General features: G+C 39.7%; 1 protein-coding gene across 3 annotated transcripts in view; it reads left to right on the top strand.

Annotated features, from left to right (window-relative positions):
* The window catches only part of SLC10A7 (solute carrier family 10 member 7), a 194,301-nt gene that overhangs the window by 142,010 nt on the left and 32,492 nt on the right, over positions 1 to 19,799 (top strand). For 2 of the 3 annotated variants that reach the window (XM_045019556.1, XM_045019557.1), the window contains exons 7-8: positions 1,724 to 1,807; positions 16,160 to 16,325. In XM_045019556.1, the coding sequence (XP_044875491.1) occupies positions 1,724 to 1,807; positions 16,160 to 16,325 (250 nt within the window). The remainder of the gene's footprint in view (positions 1 to 1,723; positions 1,808 to 16,159; positions 16,326 to 19,799) is intronic. The other variant, XR_006579922.1, reaches the window with a different exon arrangement.

Here is a 19,799-nt window from a genome sequence, read left to right as displayed (position 1 = left end):
ACAGTGATAAAATATAGCCCACCGGTGACATCATTGTAGAGTGGGGAAAGGAAACAAGAAACCAGGAATCTATCTTTGAGGAAGGAATAACAGCAGTACCCTGAGTGGGGGATTGAAGGCTGGCACTATAACTAACTATGTATGAGTAAAAGGCATTAGGATACAAGACAAAGCCGGGTGCATGCACTTGTTAAAAACAGGGGGTGTCAAAGTGGTTATTCACATTTGTGATGAAACAGTTGCACTTTTAAAACTCTGATTTGGAAGATCATGGCTTTGTATAAAATCATTTGTTTCTCATAGGTGATATGGCTCCCTTTACGTCTCCCAACCCTCACCAGCTATAATTCAATTTCCTTTTCTTAAAAAACTTGACATCTGTGCTGATGAGTCCACAACTGCTTTTAATCTGAAGCTTTAAAATGCAGATTCTGTGCTTGGAAATGCTACATTTGAAATAATAGTTTGAAGAGATGGCAAGAATATTGGTGTCTAAATGGCTGTCTTTTTCAGCAATATTTTCTATTGTCAGACATCTTTTGATTCTTGACTTGGAATGTGATTATACCCTTCGTGTAATTGACATAAAACTTTCAAACATTCAGATAAGTCAGTGGATCCTTCACACAAATACAGTATTGTCACTGTAAAAGTATTGTAGCCTCAGGAAGCAAAGTGAAGGGTCCTGGAATCCTGATCACCCATTTTGATTTACTCCTCTGTGGGGTGAATCCCTGAAGCTGCTGTTAAAGTTTTAAAATCTTCATTTTCACTTGAAAAAGCTTCTTTAAACATATAGTCGTTAATGCTTCTAACTCCCCAACCCAAAAGTGGTGTCAAAATAGGGTTTGAAACCTATGAACCTTTTAATGCTTCAAAAGTTGTTACAGGGATCATTAGAAGAGCAAATCCAGCCTGGAGGCTGTGTATTGTGTGATGAGATTTTGGTTAATCTGCAATGGAATTTCTGCAAGGAACCAGGGCTCTACCTCTCTGTTCACATTTGCTTAAAATTGAAGGTTGGAGAGGTTCATATGCAAAAAGGATGAAATTCCCCCTTTGGAAAATGCCCAGGCAAGATTCTCCCTGATACTGCAGTCCCATGTGGGGTCACAGATGCAGCAGCAGCAGACAAGCACATGCATACCCAGTATGTGCCACAGCGGGGGCTTCTGTGCCACATCCAAATAGGCTGGTGTAGAAGGAACTACTGGGGAGTTACACAGAGAGTTATTCTGGAATAGCTATTCCTGGTTAACGCCATGTGTGGATGTTTTCATTCCAAAATAAGAATGCCTTATTCAAAATTGGCTAATCCGTTATGGAAGTGGATTAAACTAATACAGAATAAGGCACTCTTATTCAGGAATAAAAACATCCACACATGGAGTTATTCAGGCATAGTTAATCCACTTTAAATTCATACCCTACCTTATTCTAGATTAATTTTCGTATGTAGATAAATATTGGCAGAATTGAGGCTTTAGATTATAAACTCTTCTGGCAGAAACTGTCCTTAATTTTGTAACTTGTGGAGCACCACATATATTAATGAGGCTTAACAGTTACATATATGTGTGTAAATATGTGTGTAACACATAAGTAAAAATATACATTAGGACATCAGTCAATATAAGTAAATATTGCAGATCTTTGCCGAGTTCAAAAGAGATGTGAAGGAAAGGTTCAATATTAACAGTGTATTTTTATTTTTATTTTGTAGCTTGGATCATCCTCTTCTGTGCCTTTTACATCTATATTCTCACAGCTGTTTATGACTGTTGTAGTTCCTCTTATTATTGGACAGGTATGTCTTTTAAATATACTTTTTTTTTTAAGAATAAGATAAAGATGGCTGTCTTAAAGATAAACTGTCAACACCGTATGCTGCCACATAGGACACAGCCTCAGGATAGTAGAGTCTAATATCATAGAGAAGATACTACAGTGCTCCCTGGAGCCACGTTGATCTTTGTTGAGACTGAGCATCTGACCCTCACTGCTGCAGACATATGCTATTGCATATGGAGAAGAGAGTTTGTGAATATAAAATGGGGGAAAATAGCAGTCCAGACTGAGAACCTTGCAGCCCAATGCAAAATGAGCATTGAGAACACTGTATAGTTCTTTTGTCATGTGCCCTTTACCAGGATGATGGAAAAAGTTCTGCCTATGTAATGGCTACTGCTAATTATGTTATTTAAAGAATCCTGTGTTAAAAGAACTTGAAGATTGTAAAGTCAGGCCATCAAAAGTTAGAAAATGCCAGAATTAAGGCTGCCCACACCCTTCTGTATGCACATTATAATACAATCTCTAATTATGAGACCACATTTTTTTTTCCCACAGAACCTCTGCCTCATTCTGAGCACAGGATGGATGGCTCGGTGAATGAGCAGTTGTTCAATATTTCATTTTAGCCGCATCTTTCAATGGGTGGCCCCTGCCTTATTTATAGCATGCAATTTAACCTTGCACTGAACACAGAATTAATTTCCTTCTGGGTTTTTGTATTACACTTGTCACTGTAGTATCTGAGTGCTTCACAAACATTAATGAATCTTTAAAACAGTCCTGTGAGACCGGGAGGTTTTATCTCCATTTTACAGATTGTGAACTGAGGCACACAGATTTTTGAGTACCCAAATTGAGACACCTACTGGCTGATTTTTCAGAATACTTACCATTTTATAGCACTTTATGCATTCAAAGCACAACTCCCATTGATTTCAGTTTCAGTTCTGAGCACTCAGTTCTTTTGCAAATCTGGCCAATGGTGCCTCATGCTGGACACCCAGAAAACACAGAACATGCAACAATTGCCCACCTGTGAAAAGTTCGATACAAGTAACTTGCCCAGCATCACATGGGAATCTGTGGCAGAAGCAGAGAGAATCTAGTTCTCCAGGGTGGTATTCAATTGCCTTAAACATCAGACTATCTTTTCTTTTCCTGCAATCCCCTGTCTCTTTCACTATAAACTTTCCAACTTCAGCAATACACATGGACAGGGGTCCTGCAGAAAACAGCCTTATATGCTACGCAATTCTGATTCATTTCCTGAACATTGTGCATCCTGTGCACTGGCATCTTCTAACTTTTGAGTGCTTGTCTTTGCAACCTTAACTTTCTTTTAATGTATATTTAATGTAATTTCCTATCTTTTCAAAAAGGCAAATTGAAAAAAAAAAAAAGAGAGAGAAAATTCCATCATGTGGAACCATATTGCTGACCGCCACGTGGGTCATCATCAGGGTTCAGACCCTTAGGGCAGGTCTACACTAAGGGCGGGGGTTGAACTAGGGTACGCAAGTTCAGCTACGTGAATAGCGTAGCTGAACTCGAAGTACCCTAGTTCAAACTACTTACCCGTCCAGACGCCGCGGGATCGAAGTCCGCGGCTCCAAGGTCGACTCCGCCACCGCCGTTTGCAGTGGTGGAGTACCGGAGCGCGCGGGGAGTTCGAACTATCGAGAGTTCAAACTCCGAGAAGTCGAACTCACCGCATCGACCCGGCAGGGAAGTGTAGACTAGCCCTTAGATCCTCAGCACAGAGTTCTACCACTTGAGCTAACTAATTACCTAGTGGCAATAGTAGGCAGTTATCTTCTATGTCAAGGGTTCTCAACCTTTTGCTTTCTGAGGCCCACCAACATGCTATAAAAACTCCATGGCCCAGCTGTGCCACAACAACTGTTTTTCTTCATATAAAAGCCAGGGCCGGCGTTATGGGGTAGCAGGGCAGTTGCCCGGGGCACCACACAACAGTGGGCACCGCAAAGCTAAGTTGCTCAGGCTTCAGCTTTAGCTCCAGGTGTTGGGGCTCAGGGCCCCGGTCTGCAGTCCTGTGGAGCGGGGCTTCGGCTTTCTGCCCTAGGCCCTAGTGAATTTTAATACTGGCCACGCTGGGCAGTCCCCCTGAAACCTGCTCGCAGCCCCCCGGGGCCCCAGACCCCTGGTTACAAACCACTGCTCTATGTGAACCAGGATGGGGGGGGGGGTGAGAGAGACACTTGGCCACTGGAATGCACAGCTATTTTCTAGAGATCAGAGGGATGTTGAGACTGAGGAATCCTAGGGTCAGTTCCATGTTTGGGAGGGGAACATGCTGTAGTGATTATAGACCCTTCTGTCCCTAAGCTTCTCAGCTCCAGTCCCTGTCTTTATTTTGGCTCCTGTTCCATCACCACCACCACCTTCTACACCACACCCCTTTGCATTTGAATAAGATCTTTTCCTCTTTTTTCTTCTTGTTCTAGTTGGGAGAGGGGAGGTCATTGAGAGCACGAGAGACAGTCTCCCTGCCTCTCACTTCTGGTGCACAGTGCCGCAGCAATTCTAGTAGCTGGGGGGAACAACTGTGTGGAAAATGCTCTTCAGCTTTTACAGCCCAGGGATGGAGCATGCTCAGTTGCTGTGTGGGTGGTGCATGCGTAATCCAGTCGGCATGCAGGAGCTGTGTGTAAAAGGCGCATGCAGATGGAATCTTTGAAGAATAACATTTACAGCCTCTAACAAACCTCTGCTGAGCAGGTGCAAAGTGTGATTTTTTTCATAGACTTATAACTCGATCATATTTGAGCAGACTTTAATTGAGACAGCACCAGGCATGCCCCCAGACACCAGGACATCCGTCCTGCCAACTTTCAAGGCCCTGCTCTAAAGTATGGAGGCACAACTAGAACTTCTCTATAAAACAGTGGTATATATGTATGTAGGTATAAATAAATAAACACGGCCAAAATAACACAGTTTTCCCAAATTTCAGTCTCAGAAATGGCTTGACCATTTTGGTTAAAGTTTTCCAAAAAATTCAGCATGAGGCAGGCATGTGGCCTTTATCAACCCAAATAGTTAAAGTTTGGCAATAATGAAAGCAAATGAAAACAGGGCCTTATAATGGAAAGTGTTGTGCAACCTTAACTCTAAGGGCTTGTCTAAATGGCCAGTTACTGCCCAAGAAGCAGTAACACAGTAACATCCCATGCGTACACTGCTACAGCACAGCAAAAGTCCCATAGTGCGGCTTTGTGTGTTACTTCTTGAAAGGGTAGTATGCCAAGCCGCATGCCAGGGCTTCAAGTGTACTGTAGCAGTGTCCACGTGGGTCATTGCTGTGTGGCAAGCTAGTGTACTATAGATTCACACCCAGGCTTGCTGCACAGTAACTTGCCATGTAGACACCTATAATAGTAAATTTTACTGAATTTTAAGACTAGCATATAGTACACCTTAAAAGGTTCTAGGAAAGTATTCTTGTTTGATAGAAGAAGTTAAGACCCTGTAGGACTTGTATGGTAGCAATAGCCACTGGACTCGATGAATACTGATCCCCTGCCATGTGACACAGGTATAACTTTTTGTAACTCTGACCATATCACATGACAGAGGAAAGGAAGTAGGCCCCAATTCAGGGAAATATATAAACACATACTTAACTTTAAGCATGAAAATCAAACCATTGAAGTCTATTAAACTGCTTGATTGCTTTAGAGTCAAGCAGATGCATAAATGCTTTTATGAATTGGGGCCATAAAGAGAAACTGCTTACCAGCATTCCTGTGTCACACCTTTATTACATGTTGTTAGAATTAAACTAAATCTTTGGTAAAAATGAGCAAGCAAAATTTCATGTATCCTTCAGTCCTGCAGGGACCGAGGCAGAAAATTGAAAGAGGGGATTGCAATGTTACAATGTGTTTGGAAGCAAGTGGTATTTCAGCAAAACTAAATAGGGTGAAATCCTCCACAGCGCTACATGTGGGAGGCCCAGAGAGGACTGCAAAGTGCTAGACAGTGTCATTAAAATTTTCAAAAATACTTTGATCCGTGCACAAATATTACTCAGGAAAGATGCATTGTATTACGAGAAACCAACTGCTAAGTGAGATGACATAACCCAAAATCAATTAATCAAGGTTTTGTCAGACCAAAGAGGGGAGCAAGTTCCATAGATGAAGGCTCTCCATTGGGAATGCCCTGTCTTTAGCCCTAAAATGTTCAGGCTGAGGACTGTTAGCAGCTTTAGTAACTGATGTTAACTGAAAGAGTGCGTAGGGAGAGATGCAGTCTTAGGTAGCCACGACCAAAAAACATATTTAGTAAGATTTTATAGCTCCATACCAACACCTTGAATTGCACACACAAATCAATAGGAAATCAGTGCTAAGTGGAGTGCGTCAGAAATTTTCTGATGGAGCATTTTTCCATTGGAAATGCTGATTCATCAACATTGAAGTGTTGTGTGTGAGTGTGACTATATCAGCAGGTTCGTTTGCAATGAAACTGCCTGCCAGGAAGGTTTATGCTGGAAACCAGCCTGGTTTCCTGCCAGCTCTCCTGCCGGGCTTCGAAACTCCTTCCCCCTCAGCAGCCCAGAGTATGTCTACACAGCTCGTGGAAGAAAGTTCCCAGACTGAGTTGGGAGACTCAGGTTAGCAGGGCTCATGCCAGCACTCTAAAAATAGCAGTGTAGGCAGTGCCTTGAAGTTGCAGCTTAGGCTGGGGCTCAGGCTCTGAAGCCCAACCTCCTCCTTAAGGCTTCAGAGCCCAAGTCTAACCTGAGCTGCAATTTTAGTAAAGCTTTTGATACTGTCTTGCATGACCTTCTCATAAACAAACTAGGGAAATGCAACCTGGATGGAGCTACTATAAGGTGGATGCAGAATTGATTGGAAAACAGTTTCCAAAGAGTAGTTATCAGTGGTTCACAGTCATGCTGGAAGGGCATAATGAGTGGGGTCCCGCAGGGATCAGTTCTGGGTCTGTTTCTATTCAATATCTTCATAAATGATTTAGATAAATGGCATAGAGAGTACACTTACAAAGTTTGCAGCTGATACCAAGCTGGGAGGGGTTGCAAGTGCATTGGAGGATAGGATTAAAATTCAAAATGATCTGGACAAACCGGAGAAGTGGTCTGAAGTAAATAGGATGAAATTCAATAAGGACAAATGCAAAGTACTCCACTTAGGAAGGAACAATCAGTTGCACACATACAAAATGGGAAATGACTGCCTCAGAAGGAGTACTGCGGAAAGGGATCTGGGGGTCATAGTGGACCATAAAGTAAATATAAGTCAACAGTGTGACACTTGCAAAAAAACCAAACATCATTCTGGGATGTATTAGCAGGAGTGTTGTAAGAAAGACACGAGAAGTAATTCATCTGCTCTACTCCGCGCTGATTAGGCCTCAACTGGTGTATTGTGTCCAGTTCTGGATGCCACATTTCAGGAAAGATGTGGACAAATTGGAGAAAGTCCAGAGAAGGGCGACAAAAATTATTAAAGGTGTAGAAAACATGACCTCTGAGGGAAGATTGAAAAAACTGGGTTTGTTTAGTCTGGAAAAGAGAAGACTGAGAGGGAACATAACAGTTTTCTAGTACATAAAAGGTTGTTACAAGGAGGAGGTAGAAAAATTGTTCTTCTTAACCTCTGAGGATAGGACAAGAAGCAATGAGCTTAAATTGCAGCAAGGGAGGTTTAGGTTGAACATTAATACAAACTTCCTAACTGTCAGGGTGGTTAAGCACTGGAATAAATTGCCTAAGGAGGTAATGGAATCTCCATCATTGGAGACCTTTAAGAGCAGGTTAGACAAACACCTGTCAGGGATGGTCTAGATCAGTGCTTCTCAAACTATCTGATGTGGGGGACCAGCATTTTTTTTTCCAATGTGCCAGGGACTAGTGCCATATTATTATCCTATTTGACGCTCTTATAAGGAAACTCGCCGCGGACCAGCAGCCAATGGCTCATGGACCGGCACCAGTCCGCGGACCACCACTTTGAGAAGCACTGGTCTAGATAATATAGTGCTGCCATGAGTGCAGGGAACTGAGCTAGATGACCTTTTGAGTTCCCTTCCAGTCCTATGATTCAAGGCACACCTCCACACAGCTATATTAAAGCACTAGCATGAGCCCCACTAAGCCAAATCTGTCAACCTGGGCTGGGAGGCTTGCTGCCGCGGGCTGTGTAGACATGCTCCCAGGGCTTCAGGTGGTCTGCCTCTGAATTGGTGCTTCCAGGATCCCTGAGTTGCCTGACTCCTTGCCTGGCAGGGAAGCATTGGAAATATTTTGAAAAGGTCAAAATGAAATGTCATGTTGACTTTTTGTAAATAACATTTTGGAATTCCTGTGGGGTGGGAGATTTTGACATTTCATTTTTTGTTCTGTTTAGAATGAATTTTTTTTTATTTTGGAATTTCCTGTGGAACAGGAATTCTAGTTTCTGACCAGCTCTAATGCTAACTAATCAAGCACCCTTGTAATGCACTAACTGTACTATAACTTTCAGGTGTATTTTCAAATGAAAAATTACTGTAATCCAGTCTGGAGGTCAAAGGAATGTATAACTGGGCAGTGAAGGCAGTGAAAAGTAGTCACAGATAATCATTTGGTGCACTGTGCAATCTTAAGTGCACAAATTGGAAGCCTTTTGAAAGTTTGGGCCATCGTGTACATGAGTTAACAAACGAGGCTCACTAAATAGCTGCTTATTTTAAATAATAGTAATTGAGGCTGGATTTTCAAAATCTATTAGTTGTATCTTGTTCCTGGTGTTAAGCAAATAACAGTGAGCATACAGTGTTTGGCAATTCTCATATTAAGGTGCGAAGTAGTGATGCCCAGTTTTCCAGTTCATGCTAATCATCTTTTGGCAATATTTTAATGAAATCATCCATAAGAGACTGGATCTTCCCATGGAGTTCACATTGCTCTCGTCCTGGGGAGCTATAACAAATATGGTCAGTAGTTCACAGCTCTGTACCATATGTGTGTGTGTGTCATAATTAATAGGTAATATTAGTCTAACATTGTTTATTTTATTGATCTTGAAGATCAATATTTTATAACAACCTGAGATTTGTGCCTCCTATTGCATGCACATATAGGGGGTTAGAGAACACCTGCTATATAAGATCTGTTATATTGTTAGAGATAATATTTATATATATGTTATAGTGTCTTGAAGTTCTTATATATTCTGGTCAATATAGCATAGTGTTATACTGCATTTGATCTGATTATTGAAGGTTGCTATTCATGAACTACATTGACATGTCAGGGTAATTTTTGCCTTCATTACAGTAGGTGGTAAATACTTTTACACAGCCAAGTAGAGTTTAGATCAATCCCTAAGCAGTTTCATCTTGTCTTTCAGATTGGGGAGTTTGGCCAAAGATCATTGTTTCTTTGTTAGTACCTTTTTTTTCTTTCAAAAGTGACAGATAACAGAAACAACTGATGCTGCAATATTTCCTTTCCCCATTCTGCAGATCTTCTCCTTTCTTTACACCTAAGTGCTTATGACAGACTTTTATTTTATGTTTTTATATTAAAGAGTGATTTATGATTAAATGTTAATGAAATAGAATTTTCACTGTGCTTTCATTATATTCTACTAGTTTGAACATTTTTCAAAGCAGCACACCAAAACCCACTGTTTTCTATGAATAAATAATAAAAGCATGTCTGTACATTATCATTCATGCATTCTCCAGTTGCCCCATCAGTGATTTCTCTGCCAGCATAAAGTGGGCACTTCATATTAAACAGACCTTAACTAAAGCTAAAATTCATGTTATGATTCCAACAGTTCTTTTCCCCAAATCTATAGAATGAGGTTAGTTGTGTAAGTGCCACAATGTTTCATGGAATCTAGTCAACCAAAAAGATCTGTGATATTCTACAAGTGGAGGATTTTGGATCTGTCTTCTGCATCCTTGTTCAGATTATTCAACAGGAGCTTTGCCAACATTTAGAACGTGTATTTGTAAACAAAATTTTAAAAGAATGCTGCAATGATACATGAGCTGCCAAAGGAGCTGAAAATAGAAATCTTAGCAGTAAAATTTTGACTACGAATACTTTAAGGAACAACCTATAATGGTAAGGAAGTGGTATACTGTAGTTAGTGAAGAGAGGTACAAAACATATGGGATGAAAAATGTTACTTAAATTAAATGTAATCTAATTTTTAAATGGTCTAAAATTAAAAATAAACCAAAGGTTAGAAAAACTTTCCTCTAAAGGAACACTTTATCAAGTAGATTTGTAACTTACATCCACGTGGAAGTGGCCTTACTTTTTATAACCAAACTTCAGGTGAGTTGCAGGAATGAGAAGTGATGTTCTGGGAGATCAACACTACTGAAAAGCAGTTGCAGAAAATTAAGATGACAGATTAACAGGATTCAGACCATTATTCACTTTTTTATGACACTTAACTTTAACAAGTAACAGAACAAATTCTCCACAGAAATGCAAACAAAGTAGGAACAAATATATATTTACCCATAAAATGTCATAGGCGTATTTGTATATGTTGCTGTTGAATGCTGTTGTTTTTTAATTTTATGAAAATAGCAGTTTTAAATTACTCAAAATGTTAGTAGGTAATTTTTAAAGTGTGTTCCATATGGCCCAAACTCCCTGGAAAATAGAATCCTGGCTTACTTTGAGAGAGTTTCTGAGCGAGAGCTAACGCATGAAAGTAAATTGATTCACACACTTTAAATCACTTTTATATTATCTAGTTAGATCGAGATTAAAATAAATAAATAAAGCCAGAGCCTGGTAAACATTTTCTCCTCAGATTAAAAGAAGGAAGCAGTTAGTATTTCTCTTCATCCATTTTTAGGACACAACATTAAATCAGAATTTGAGCTCTTTACTAAAGGACAAGTGACTCAACTGACATTTTTTTAAATTCTACAGGCTGCAAGAATATGAGTGAATTGGTATACAGTCCTGAGGGTGGGCAAGGCTGTGACCCTCATAATAATATACACAAAAACCTGCTATAAAGACAAAGATTTTGACCCTGTAAAGAGATCTGCTCAGGGTCCCATTGAAATGAATGGAACTCTGCACTGAAGGAAGGGCCCATCTGTGTGGATTAAAGTTGCAAACCAAAATACTAAAATAATGGGGAAAGGGTCTAGATCCCGTGTGTGTGTGCTGCGCTGCTCTGCATATGTACTCTCATTTCCATCTGCTCCCCTTCTTGGTCCCTATACTCCTTACAAATCCAATGCCTTCATTGATGTAGTCCCCAGTATGTGTTTCTCTTCCCAACCTTGTTGCCATTACCTTGTAAGGCAGGGGTGGCCAACCTGTGGCTCCAGAGCCACATGCAGCTCTTCTGAAGTTAATATGCGGCTCCTTGTGTAGGCACAGACTCCGGGGCTGGAGCTACAGGCACCAACTTTCCAATGTGCTGGGGGATGCTCACTGCTCAACCTCTGGCTCTGCCACAGGCCCTGCCCCCACTCCACCCCTTCCCGCCCTCTTCCCTGAGCCTCCTGTGCCTTCGCTCCCCTCCCACCCGCCCACCCCGAGCCTCCTGCATGCCATGAAACAGCTGATCAGGAGGGGTGGGGCGGGAGGGGGAGGCAGGAGCTGCTGGTGGGCGGGAGGTGCTGAGAGCAGGGCAGGGGAGCTGATGGGGGGCTGCTAACATAGTACCGTGGCTCTTTGGCAATGTACATTGGTAAATTCTGGCTCCTTCTCAGGCTCAGGTTGGCCACCCCTGTTGTAAGGGAAGGTGTGTTGAGATTATTGGACTGTTATGCAATATTTTTTTATGCTTCGGACGTCAATAACTCAGACATAGGTTAGGGGTTTGTTACAGGAGTGAGTGGGTGAGATTCTGTGGCCTGCATTGTGCAGGAGGTCAGACTAGATGATCATAATGGTCCCTTCTGACCTTAAAGTCTATGAGTCTATGAAAAGAGAGCTTTTGAAGGCAAAGAACACATAAAGCGTAATACAAAGTTATGGTGCTGTTTGTTTTTTATGATTATTAATTATATTGAATAATGGTTCTACTGAGACAAAATGGAGAATTAGGAATCCTAAATTTAAAAGAGAGAGAAAGTGAGTGAGAGGAAAAATCAATTACTGGATTTGGGGCTAACAATGATCCAATATTGTTTGGTAAGGCACAAGGGAATAATGACTCAAACTCTCAGTTGAGGAGTTAAAGTTGATGCATTTTAGAAGGTTTAAAGGAAGATAGTTTTAACAATATATCTTCTTTAAAAGATTAGATCAATCCCAGAACACTGGGTATAAATAGAAGGTACATTCTGCTTTGTGTGATGTTGTAATTGCTGAAACATTTGTTATATGATTATACAATCATTTTCCCAGTTTCTTTTATTTTATTAGGGTTTAAACATCTGAAAGTTATAGATATATGTACTTTTTAATGATGCCTATTGTACAGATTTTTCCTATGGTATTACAAATGTCAAGGAAGGCTCCATTTCCATATACTGTGAAAAAATACTATATCTAATTAACTTCAATTAATAACAAACAGTAATGGGCCACATAAATCATTCCTGAATAAGACAATTATTCATATATTAACTTGTATGTCCTCCATGGGGGGAAGGAGTCTAGTTGCATTTCACTAACAGATCTCACTAAATGTATGGTATAACTATACATTTTTTATTCTGATTAGTAGTTCTTTAAACTCCACATATGTGATGGATTTCTTCTGCCATTTCAAAGTATTAACTTGTAATAGGCATGCAGTGTTTACATGAGGCATTGGACTGAGTGCTGTTCCTGCTGGTGAATATTAAGGAGCAGCACCTGAACATATGTCCTGACTCACAGAAGTAGGTTACCTCTTAACCCATTAGGGCATAAGGGATATGGGATAGCTGTCTAAAGAGAGGATCTAGGGTGTGGGCTGAACAGTCTAGAAGGAGAAATCCTAGGAGTTGTCAAGCCTAAGGAAAGATTTCTATTGAAATGTGTTGTATTGTTGTCGTTAATTTCTGTGTTAACAAAACTGAACCCTAGAAAGTTCTAGTATGTGGAACTGTGTTTTGGAGTAAATTGGGAAAGACACCAGCTCACAGAACTTTTAGTGGCTTTAAGCCACTAACTAGAGGTAGTATGAGAGCTAAAGCCATACAATTTGTTTTATCATCTTCTAATTTTTCAGTAGATTCTTCAGCAACATTCACATTGTGCTTTTTAACATTTTTAAGTGGGCAGTTTGCATATTTAATATCCCCAAAGCCACAAGTTTTGCTGTGTGTGTGTGTGTGTGTGAGAGAGAGGGAGAGTCCTGCTCTTTGGGTTTGGAGTTAAATCTTCACAGCCCCTCACATTTGATATGGTTACTGGCACGTGATCCAATCCTGCTCACATAAGTAGTTCCACAGTGTTACTGGCAGAAGTAAGGGTTGCAGGATCAAGACCAGCGTCTCCTCTGAGACTGCCACAACCATCTCTTGTAGGAATCCTACGATTCTTTGCAGTGTGGGGTGTGTTTTCTTTAAGGTTTGGGAAGTTACTTGGCCAATCACTTTCTTGTGAAAAGGAAGGGATGTGAGAACTCTCTGCCTGCAAGAAAGCCGAGTGATTTTATGTTCCACAATGGGACTTGGTTTTCAAACATCCCTGCCCTTTTTTCCTTTAACAAGATGCTGCCTTTAAGATTTGTAGTTGTGTGGAATTTTCCTTTAATATGGAGAAGTGGGATTTACCTCTACAAAGCTCTGTCCTTTCCTCTTCTTTCCATCGACATGGTTGTCTAGGCCACTTATTTTTGGATGTCATTGCTTCACATTTCCATTCCAGGCTGTAAGCTCATCTGTCCATGAGAGTATCTGCTCAGACACTTCTTGACTTTATTGTCCTGCCTCTGAAACCATTAATGAGGTGCATGTGGCCAGTGATGTCGATGTCTGAATCTGCTGATCTTAGTGCAGGCCAAGGCTTGAAGAAATCTCTGTTGTCTTTGCTATTATTAGACATTTTCTTTCTCAATATTTTAACCTAGGTTCCAGTTTACTTTCAGAGTTCTTGATTTAATCAATTCAACACACATTGATCACAGGATTTTTTTCAACCCGTCTTAGATTTTCTGCCTGTAAAGCACTATCACCATCAATCTGCCAGGTTCGCTGGCTGGCTCCGCTGCTCTTGTTCATTTTGGGGGCAGTTATTATTTCGGTAAAAATCATTAAAATATTTTTTTTAATCCTGCAGAGTTTTAGGCTTTAAGTGAGGCTTCAAAAATTGTGTTTACTAGTTCAGATCCCTTAAAAATACACTCTTGTACTGAAAATAGACGCTTTGGAGAACATGAATAAATAGTAAATACTGTATATAAGTTTTTGGTCTAATGGAAGTCACTGAAGTGAGTGCTCCTGTGGAAAATCTAGCAGAGTTTTTGCTGACCCCTTTAGTGGCTAAGTATATAACTTACCTTTTTCAGTATTTCCTCTTATCACAGTCAGGTACAGGTCAGAGTTTTCCAATTCAAATAGCATGTATGTGGTCTTCAGTAGCTTTTCTTTTTCCCCAAAAAATGAAAACTTGTCTTAGGGAAAAGGAAGGGAAACTTGTGTATTTCTTTTGCAAGGGCTCATGTTAGAGGCCAAAGACCTTGCCTCTGTATATTAGGTTCCAGGACTGGAAAGATTAGGATATTTTTGACTTGATCTGTTTCACAATGTACACACAATGCAGTTTCATTAAAATTTTCTATCTCATGTCCATCAGCTTCAGAAGAATGGTCATCACTATACAGTGGCTTTAAAAGGATTTGATAACAGGAATTCTATATGTCCTAGCATTAAGATCCTCTTCAGCACCTCCAAAACATAGCCATGTATTGGGCTGTGTTCCTTCTTTTACATCTGACAGGCATAAAATTCAAAGTTTGTGAGTTGTGAGTAGGTCTTAAGAGCATTTTATCGTATGGTTTCCCAGAAGTCTTCTCTTTTATGTCAACAGAAATTTTAGAAATATCTTGAGGTGTCAGTCTTTAATTAGCTTCAGCATTCCTACACTCCACTTTCAAAATTCTTAACCTATGTCCTACATGTAATTGATCAAATTTACTTTCCAAGCCTCTAGATAGGGAGTTTTTATAGGACTTTCCTTACTAAGAGATCTTAAGCACTCTGTGAAGGCTGTGATAGGGACTGACAGAACTAAGAATGATCCACCAGCCTTGGCAGCTAGCTTGTGAAAAGGACCTGTGCTGCTGCATTGATTTTGATCTTGAATACCTCTAAAATGTTCTGTATTATTAAGTCAATAATGGTGATGATTATTAATGGTATTGCAATAGGGAGGTAACATGATACTTTTAGCACCTTATCATTGCAATGCCCCATGAGGTTGCATTATTATTTCTAAAAGAATGTGGTAACACAGACTGTAGGGAGAACTCATGAGAAATCAGGCAATACAGTATGATTGCTGAAAAATTAACACAAGTCATGGCTGTATGATTCTTTAAAGTTTTTCAAGCCATATAAAATAAAGCAAAAAATAAAAGGAGTTCACCAGGCAGACCTCAGATAGATATGTTGTCTCTACTGATGCTCAGTCCAATTTGACATAATTTTAAAGTTTAAGTTACTTTCGCTTTTAAACTTGTCTCTAAAACAAAATCATGCAAAACAATTTCAGATTCAATTTCCTGAAAGTAGAAAAGTTACACTAAGCACTGTAGGTTTCTTCATTTTCATGTGTTAATTCTGGTATTCTAAAAGCATGCAAATGGCATTTGTCTTTAGATTTACAAAAACTAGATATTCAGAGTTTGAATTATTTAAACTCCCACAACACATGCACTTTTGCTTTTCAAGCATGAGTTATAATTTAATTAAAAACTTCTGGTGCATCGCTAGCTATTTAAATATTAAAATGTTCCATGGATCACTTTCGATTATCTACCGTCATGAAATTCCTGAAGATGTCAGATTTTTAAGATTCCCAAAGTTGCACTTGGAATTGTCTGTTGATGCAAAGGGGACTGTGATAATTACATACATCCATTAGTATCAGCAGAGGAGATAAACTTTGGGGAGGCTTAATGGGCATGTCTCAGTGACAGCTAGCAAAGAACATTTGGCATGATTAAGGATGGATTTGAATGTACTTGAAAATATACTCTCATTATGGATGCCCAGTGGAAGTTGCACTACAAATGTTAAATTCCCCAGAAGAAGAGTTGTGTGGCAGAGAAGCTTTGAAATCCACTGTGGCCATCATCCGAATTATTCTCTTCTCTTTATGTCTTTCCGCTGTCAGATTCATTTTGTGATGCCCAACTTGCTCCCTGCATTTTTGAAAAGAGGCAACCTGTTGATTTCTGTGTTACAGATTGTCCGAAGACGCATCAAGGATTGGCTTGAGAGGAAGAAACCTCCATTTGGTGCTATCAGCAGCTGTGTGCTTCTGATGATCATCTATACAACTTTCTGTGACACTTTCTCCAATCCAAATATTGACCTTGATAAATTTAGCTTGATTATAATAGTGTTCATAAGTAAGTTCTGTCTTAAAGTATCCCTTTTATCACTTGTTAGTCTCTTGTGTGCAATGAACAGTGTGTACTGGAAAGAAACAAGAAGGAAATATATTTAACTGCCATGGGGCTAGATTTTGTATTTTTAATGCATCTTGCAAGCAAGATAGATTAGAAAAATTCCTAGAGGCTGCATACTTTTAGGACGTTAAGTAATAAAAGTATGAACCCTGTTATTATATACACTTGAGATTGCTCAAAGTAGCACTTCCTTTCTAAAGTAATAAGTTTTCAAATATCAATGTTCATCCTGTTGAAGTTGTATCTATTAAAGGGCAGTTCATGTTTTGATTTGGCACGCCTTACTGAAAGTGTAGATTCCAGTTGGAGCTATTATTGACACAAAATTATGTTAATAGCTTATAAAAAGTTGATTTTTACTTTCCTTACTGTGTTATAAATCTTGAAAATATTTGGGATTTTTTACATGATGATACATTTTCTGTAGTTGAAGTAATTTGTTAGAAAGTACATTTTAGATGCCCTTTAATTTATTCATTAGATTTAAATAATATATTTAAGAGAATAGTGTCCTGGTATCCATCAGTTAAAAATACATTACACGATCATTAAGAACCAAAACAGCACAATCCCCTATCACCTCCCTACTTGTTATTTAATTATTAATTTTTAATAGTTCAGGCAGACTAAGGTTTGTATTGTCTTTCTTTAGCAGAGGCTCCCTGGGAGTGGAAATTTGCCCTTAGCACAAAGTACTCACTGTCCCACTCTACCAGCGGAGCTGTAGGCAGCTAGTGTAACCCTAAAAGTGGGCAGCACTGCTTGGGAAAGACATGTGGCCCAGACTGCAAAGGGGTTCACTGACTCAGGATTCCTGTGCTGACAGGGCTCCTCTGGAGTCCTGAATGCAGCTTAAAAGCTGCCCTTCCCGTCAGAATTCCCAGTATCACCTGCTTTCCCAATAGGCATAATCTGCTCCTCCCACCCCCACCTCACTCCGCACAGATACAGCAGCCCATATTAGTGTAGGGGGGTGTAACTTGGATCTCCCAATACCAGCACGGTAGTTCAAATCCTGTTTAGTATAAAACCATTGAATTTCAGGAAACCACTGAGTCGGCTTTTAGTATATTGGTGTCCTTGATGCCATGAGTGAAATCCTGGCCCCACTGAAGTCAATAGAAGTTTTGCCACTTACTACATTCCATCTTGCATCCTTGGTTGCAAAATTGTATGTGCTCTTCAGATAGTCTGTCACCTGACATACAAAAAGGAAATAATATTTGTCACTTGTTCTAAGTAAATAGAAAAAAATCACTCCTATAAAGAAATTAATAATTACATATCTTGTGTTTGTGTTTTAAAACACTCAGTTCATAAAAAGTTCATCACTTAATTGAATAATGTTTGAATTTAGTAAAAACAGCTGTGTTTGCTGTGGGATTTTTAGATAAATCCTTGTCTAATCTGTGTAGATTTTATAGCTCTCATGGCACTACTTTTGTAAGGCTGGGTTTTGCACCCCCATCCATGGTGTTCACCCAGCTGTGGCTGTTTTCCAGTGGTGGATAATCTGTGGAGCACTTTCAGATGAAAAGCACTATGAACATCTAAAATATTACTTGCAGTATTTGTTGCCAATGCAACATGATGAAATGCTTGTGTAATTGATAGTAAACTGCAGACTTGACATTGTAAAATGAGGACAAATAAAAAATATATACTTCTAGTTAGCTTTTTCAAAATTGCTGAGAAGGAAATATAAAACCAAGAAGAATTCAGATGTAGGGTATGCATGCCAAGAGGAATATTCTCCCCTGATGATGTGCTTGTAATTTCCATGCACAAATCTGTGCAAATAGAGGGGGAAAACATAAATTCTCAGTTAAAATGTAAGGAAAGTAAAAGAGAAACTTTGAATAAAAGACACTCATGTTACTCTGACAGTATAACAACTGGTGTGAGAAACAGGCAAGGCTGCTTTGCAAACTATGGTTTTTGGGACTGTTCATGCAGTCCAGTGGCTTCCATTGCTTTTCTTGTTATTTACAGTAGTGTTCTGAAAGATTGGTCTGTTTGTGCCATATTCAGGATAAAGAACAACTTCCAGAATTAACATTGTGTTTCTTGAAATTGTGAAAATCATCCAACTTCATTTATTTTTTTGCCTTTTTTTATATTTAGTCAGTTCTAATGTGCGTAACTAAAATTCCTTAGCAAAGACATTAATGTATGCCTTGACACTTGCAGATCTATAATTTGCTAAAGATAAGGCATGTCTTTATTTCTAAAATATTTAGAAAGTTGAAAAATAAGGAAAGTCTATACTACTTCATTGGAGTCATTGGCTATGTGCCATGTTATTTCAGTGGCGAATTTGGCCTGAGATTTTTAAGAGGAAAGTATATTTATTATTCTCCAGATTACTGTTTTAAGATAACTTGTATGTTAATATTCTGACCTCAGTAAAGTATGCATTGGTAGCAACATAGCATTGCTAGCAACATTGGTGTTTATTTCTATATAGCTATTACAGAAATGATGCATTTTCTGTTCAAGGTAAATTAATGCATATATGCCAAAGAAAAATTATTTACAATTCAATAACAATGGATTGATTCCTTAGTTTATGAAGTAAAATACCAAATGAAATGTGAGGCAAAAATTTGAGTGTGCCCATCACAGGAAATTCTCATAATAAATGGAAAATTTCATTGATAGTTAAGAGATTCTTTCGGTCTTGATTTAATGTGTCATACCAACAGTATTGCCCAGTGTGATACAACATGGCCAGAGGGCAGCAGGAGAGTGTTAGCAGGGAGCCTTATTCCCTGCAAGGGGTGGAAGGTTTGCTATAGATTAACTAGAGCACCTGAAGCCAATTAGAGTACCAGCAGTGAGTCACATGATATAAACCCCTGCTTCAGGGCAGACAGTGTGGGTTGTTGGAGCAGGAAGGTTTGGTTGGAGCAGAGAGCGGTTTGAAGGAGTTGGAGCAGAGAACAGTTTTGAAGAGAGACAAAAGGAAAGTTTGGAAGAGTGCTGCAGTGGGCTGAGAAGTCCAAAAACCCTAGGTAAGGGGCACCTGGCTTGTGTAGAAGGAAGGCAAGAAGCCCCTCCACAAGCTGAAGGGCAGGAGAGGGAAGTAACCCAGGGGAAGGAACCACCAGTACAAGTGGTTCACCACTAACCTCAGGGCCCCTGGGTTGGGACCTGGAGAAGAGGGCGGGCCCAGGTCCCTCCCTCTCCACTCCACTCCTCAAGGACACTAGTGGGATAATTAAAAATACCAGTTCAGAGGCAAGCAATGGCGCCCTGAACCTTCCCCAAAGAAGAGAAAGCGCGAGACCCAGCATAACAGTATCGGCAATTTGCCACACCCAGTTATAAATTGTTGCCTTACCTTACCTTGTACAATGGGACACATTAGCATCATGGTCATCACATACCTAGGCTTTGCAGGGGAGGGGGCTC

Source organism: Mauremys mutica, chromosome 5 (assembly GCF_020497125.1).
Source record: "Mauremys mutica isolate MM-2020 ecotype Southern chromosome 5, ASM2049712v1, whole genome shotgun sequence".
Lineage (NCBI taxonomy): Eukaryota > Metazoa > Chordata > Testudines > Geoemydidae > Mauremys > Mauremys mutica.
This window is presented reverse-complemented; position numbering and strand designations above follow the sequence as displayed.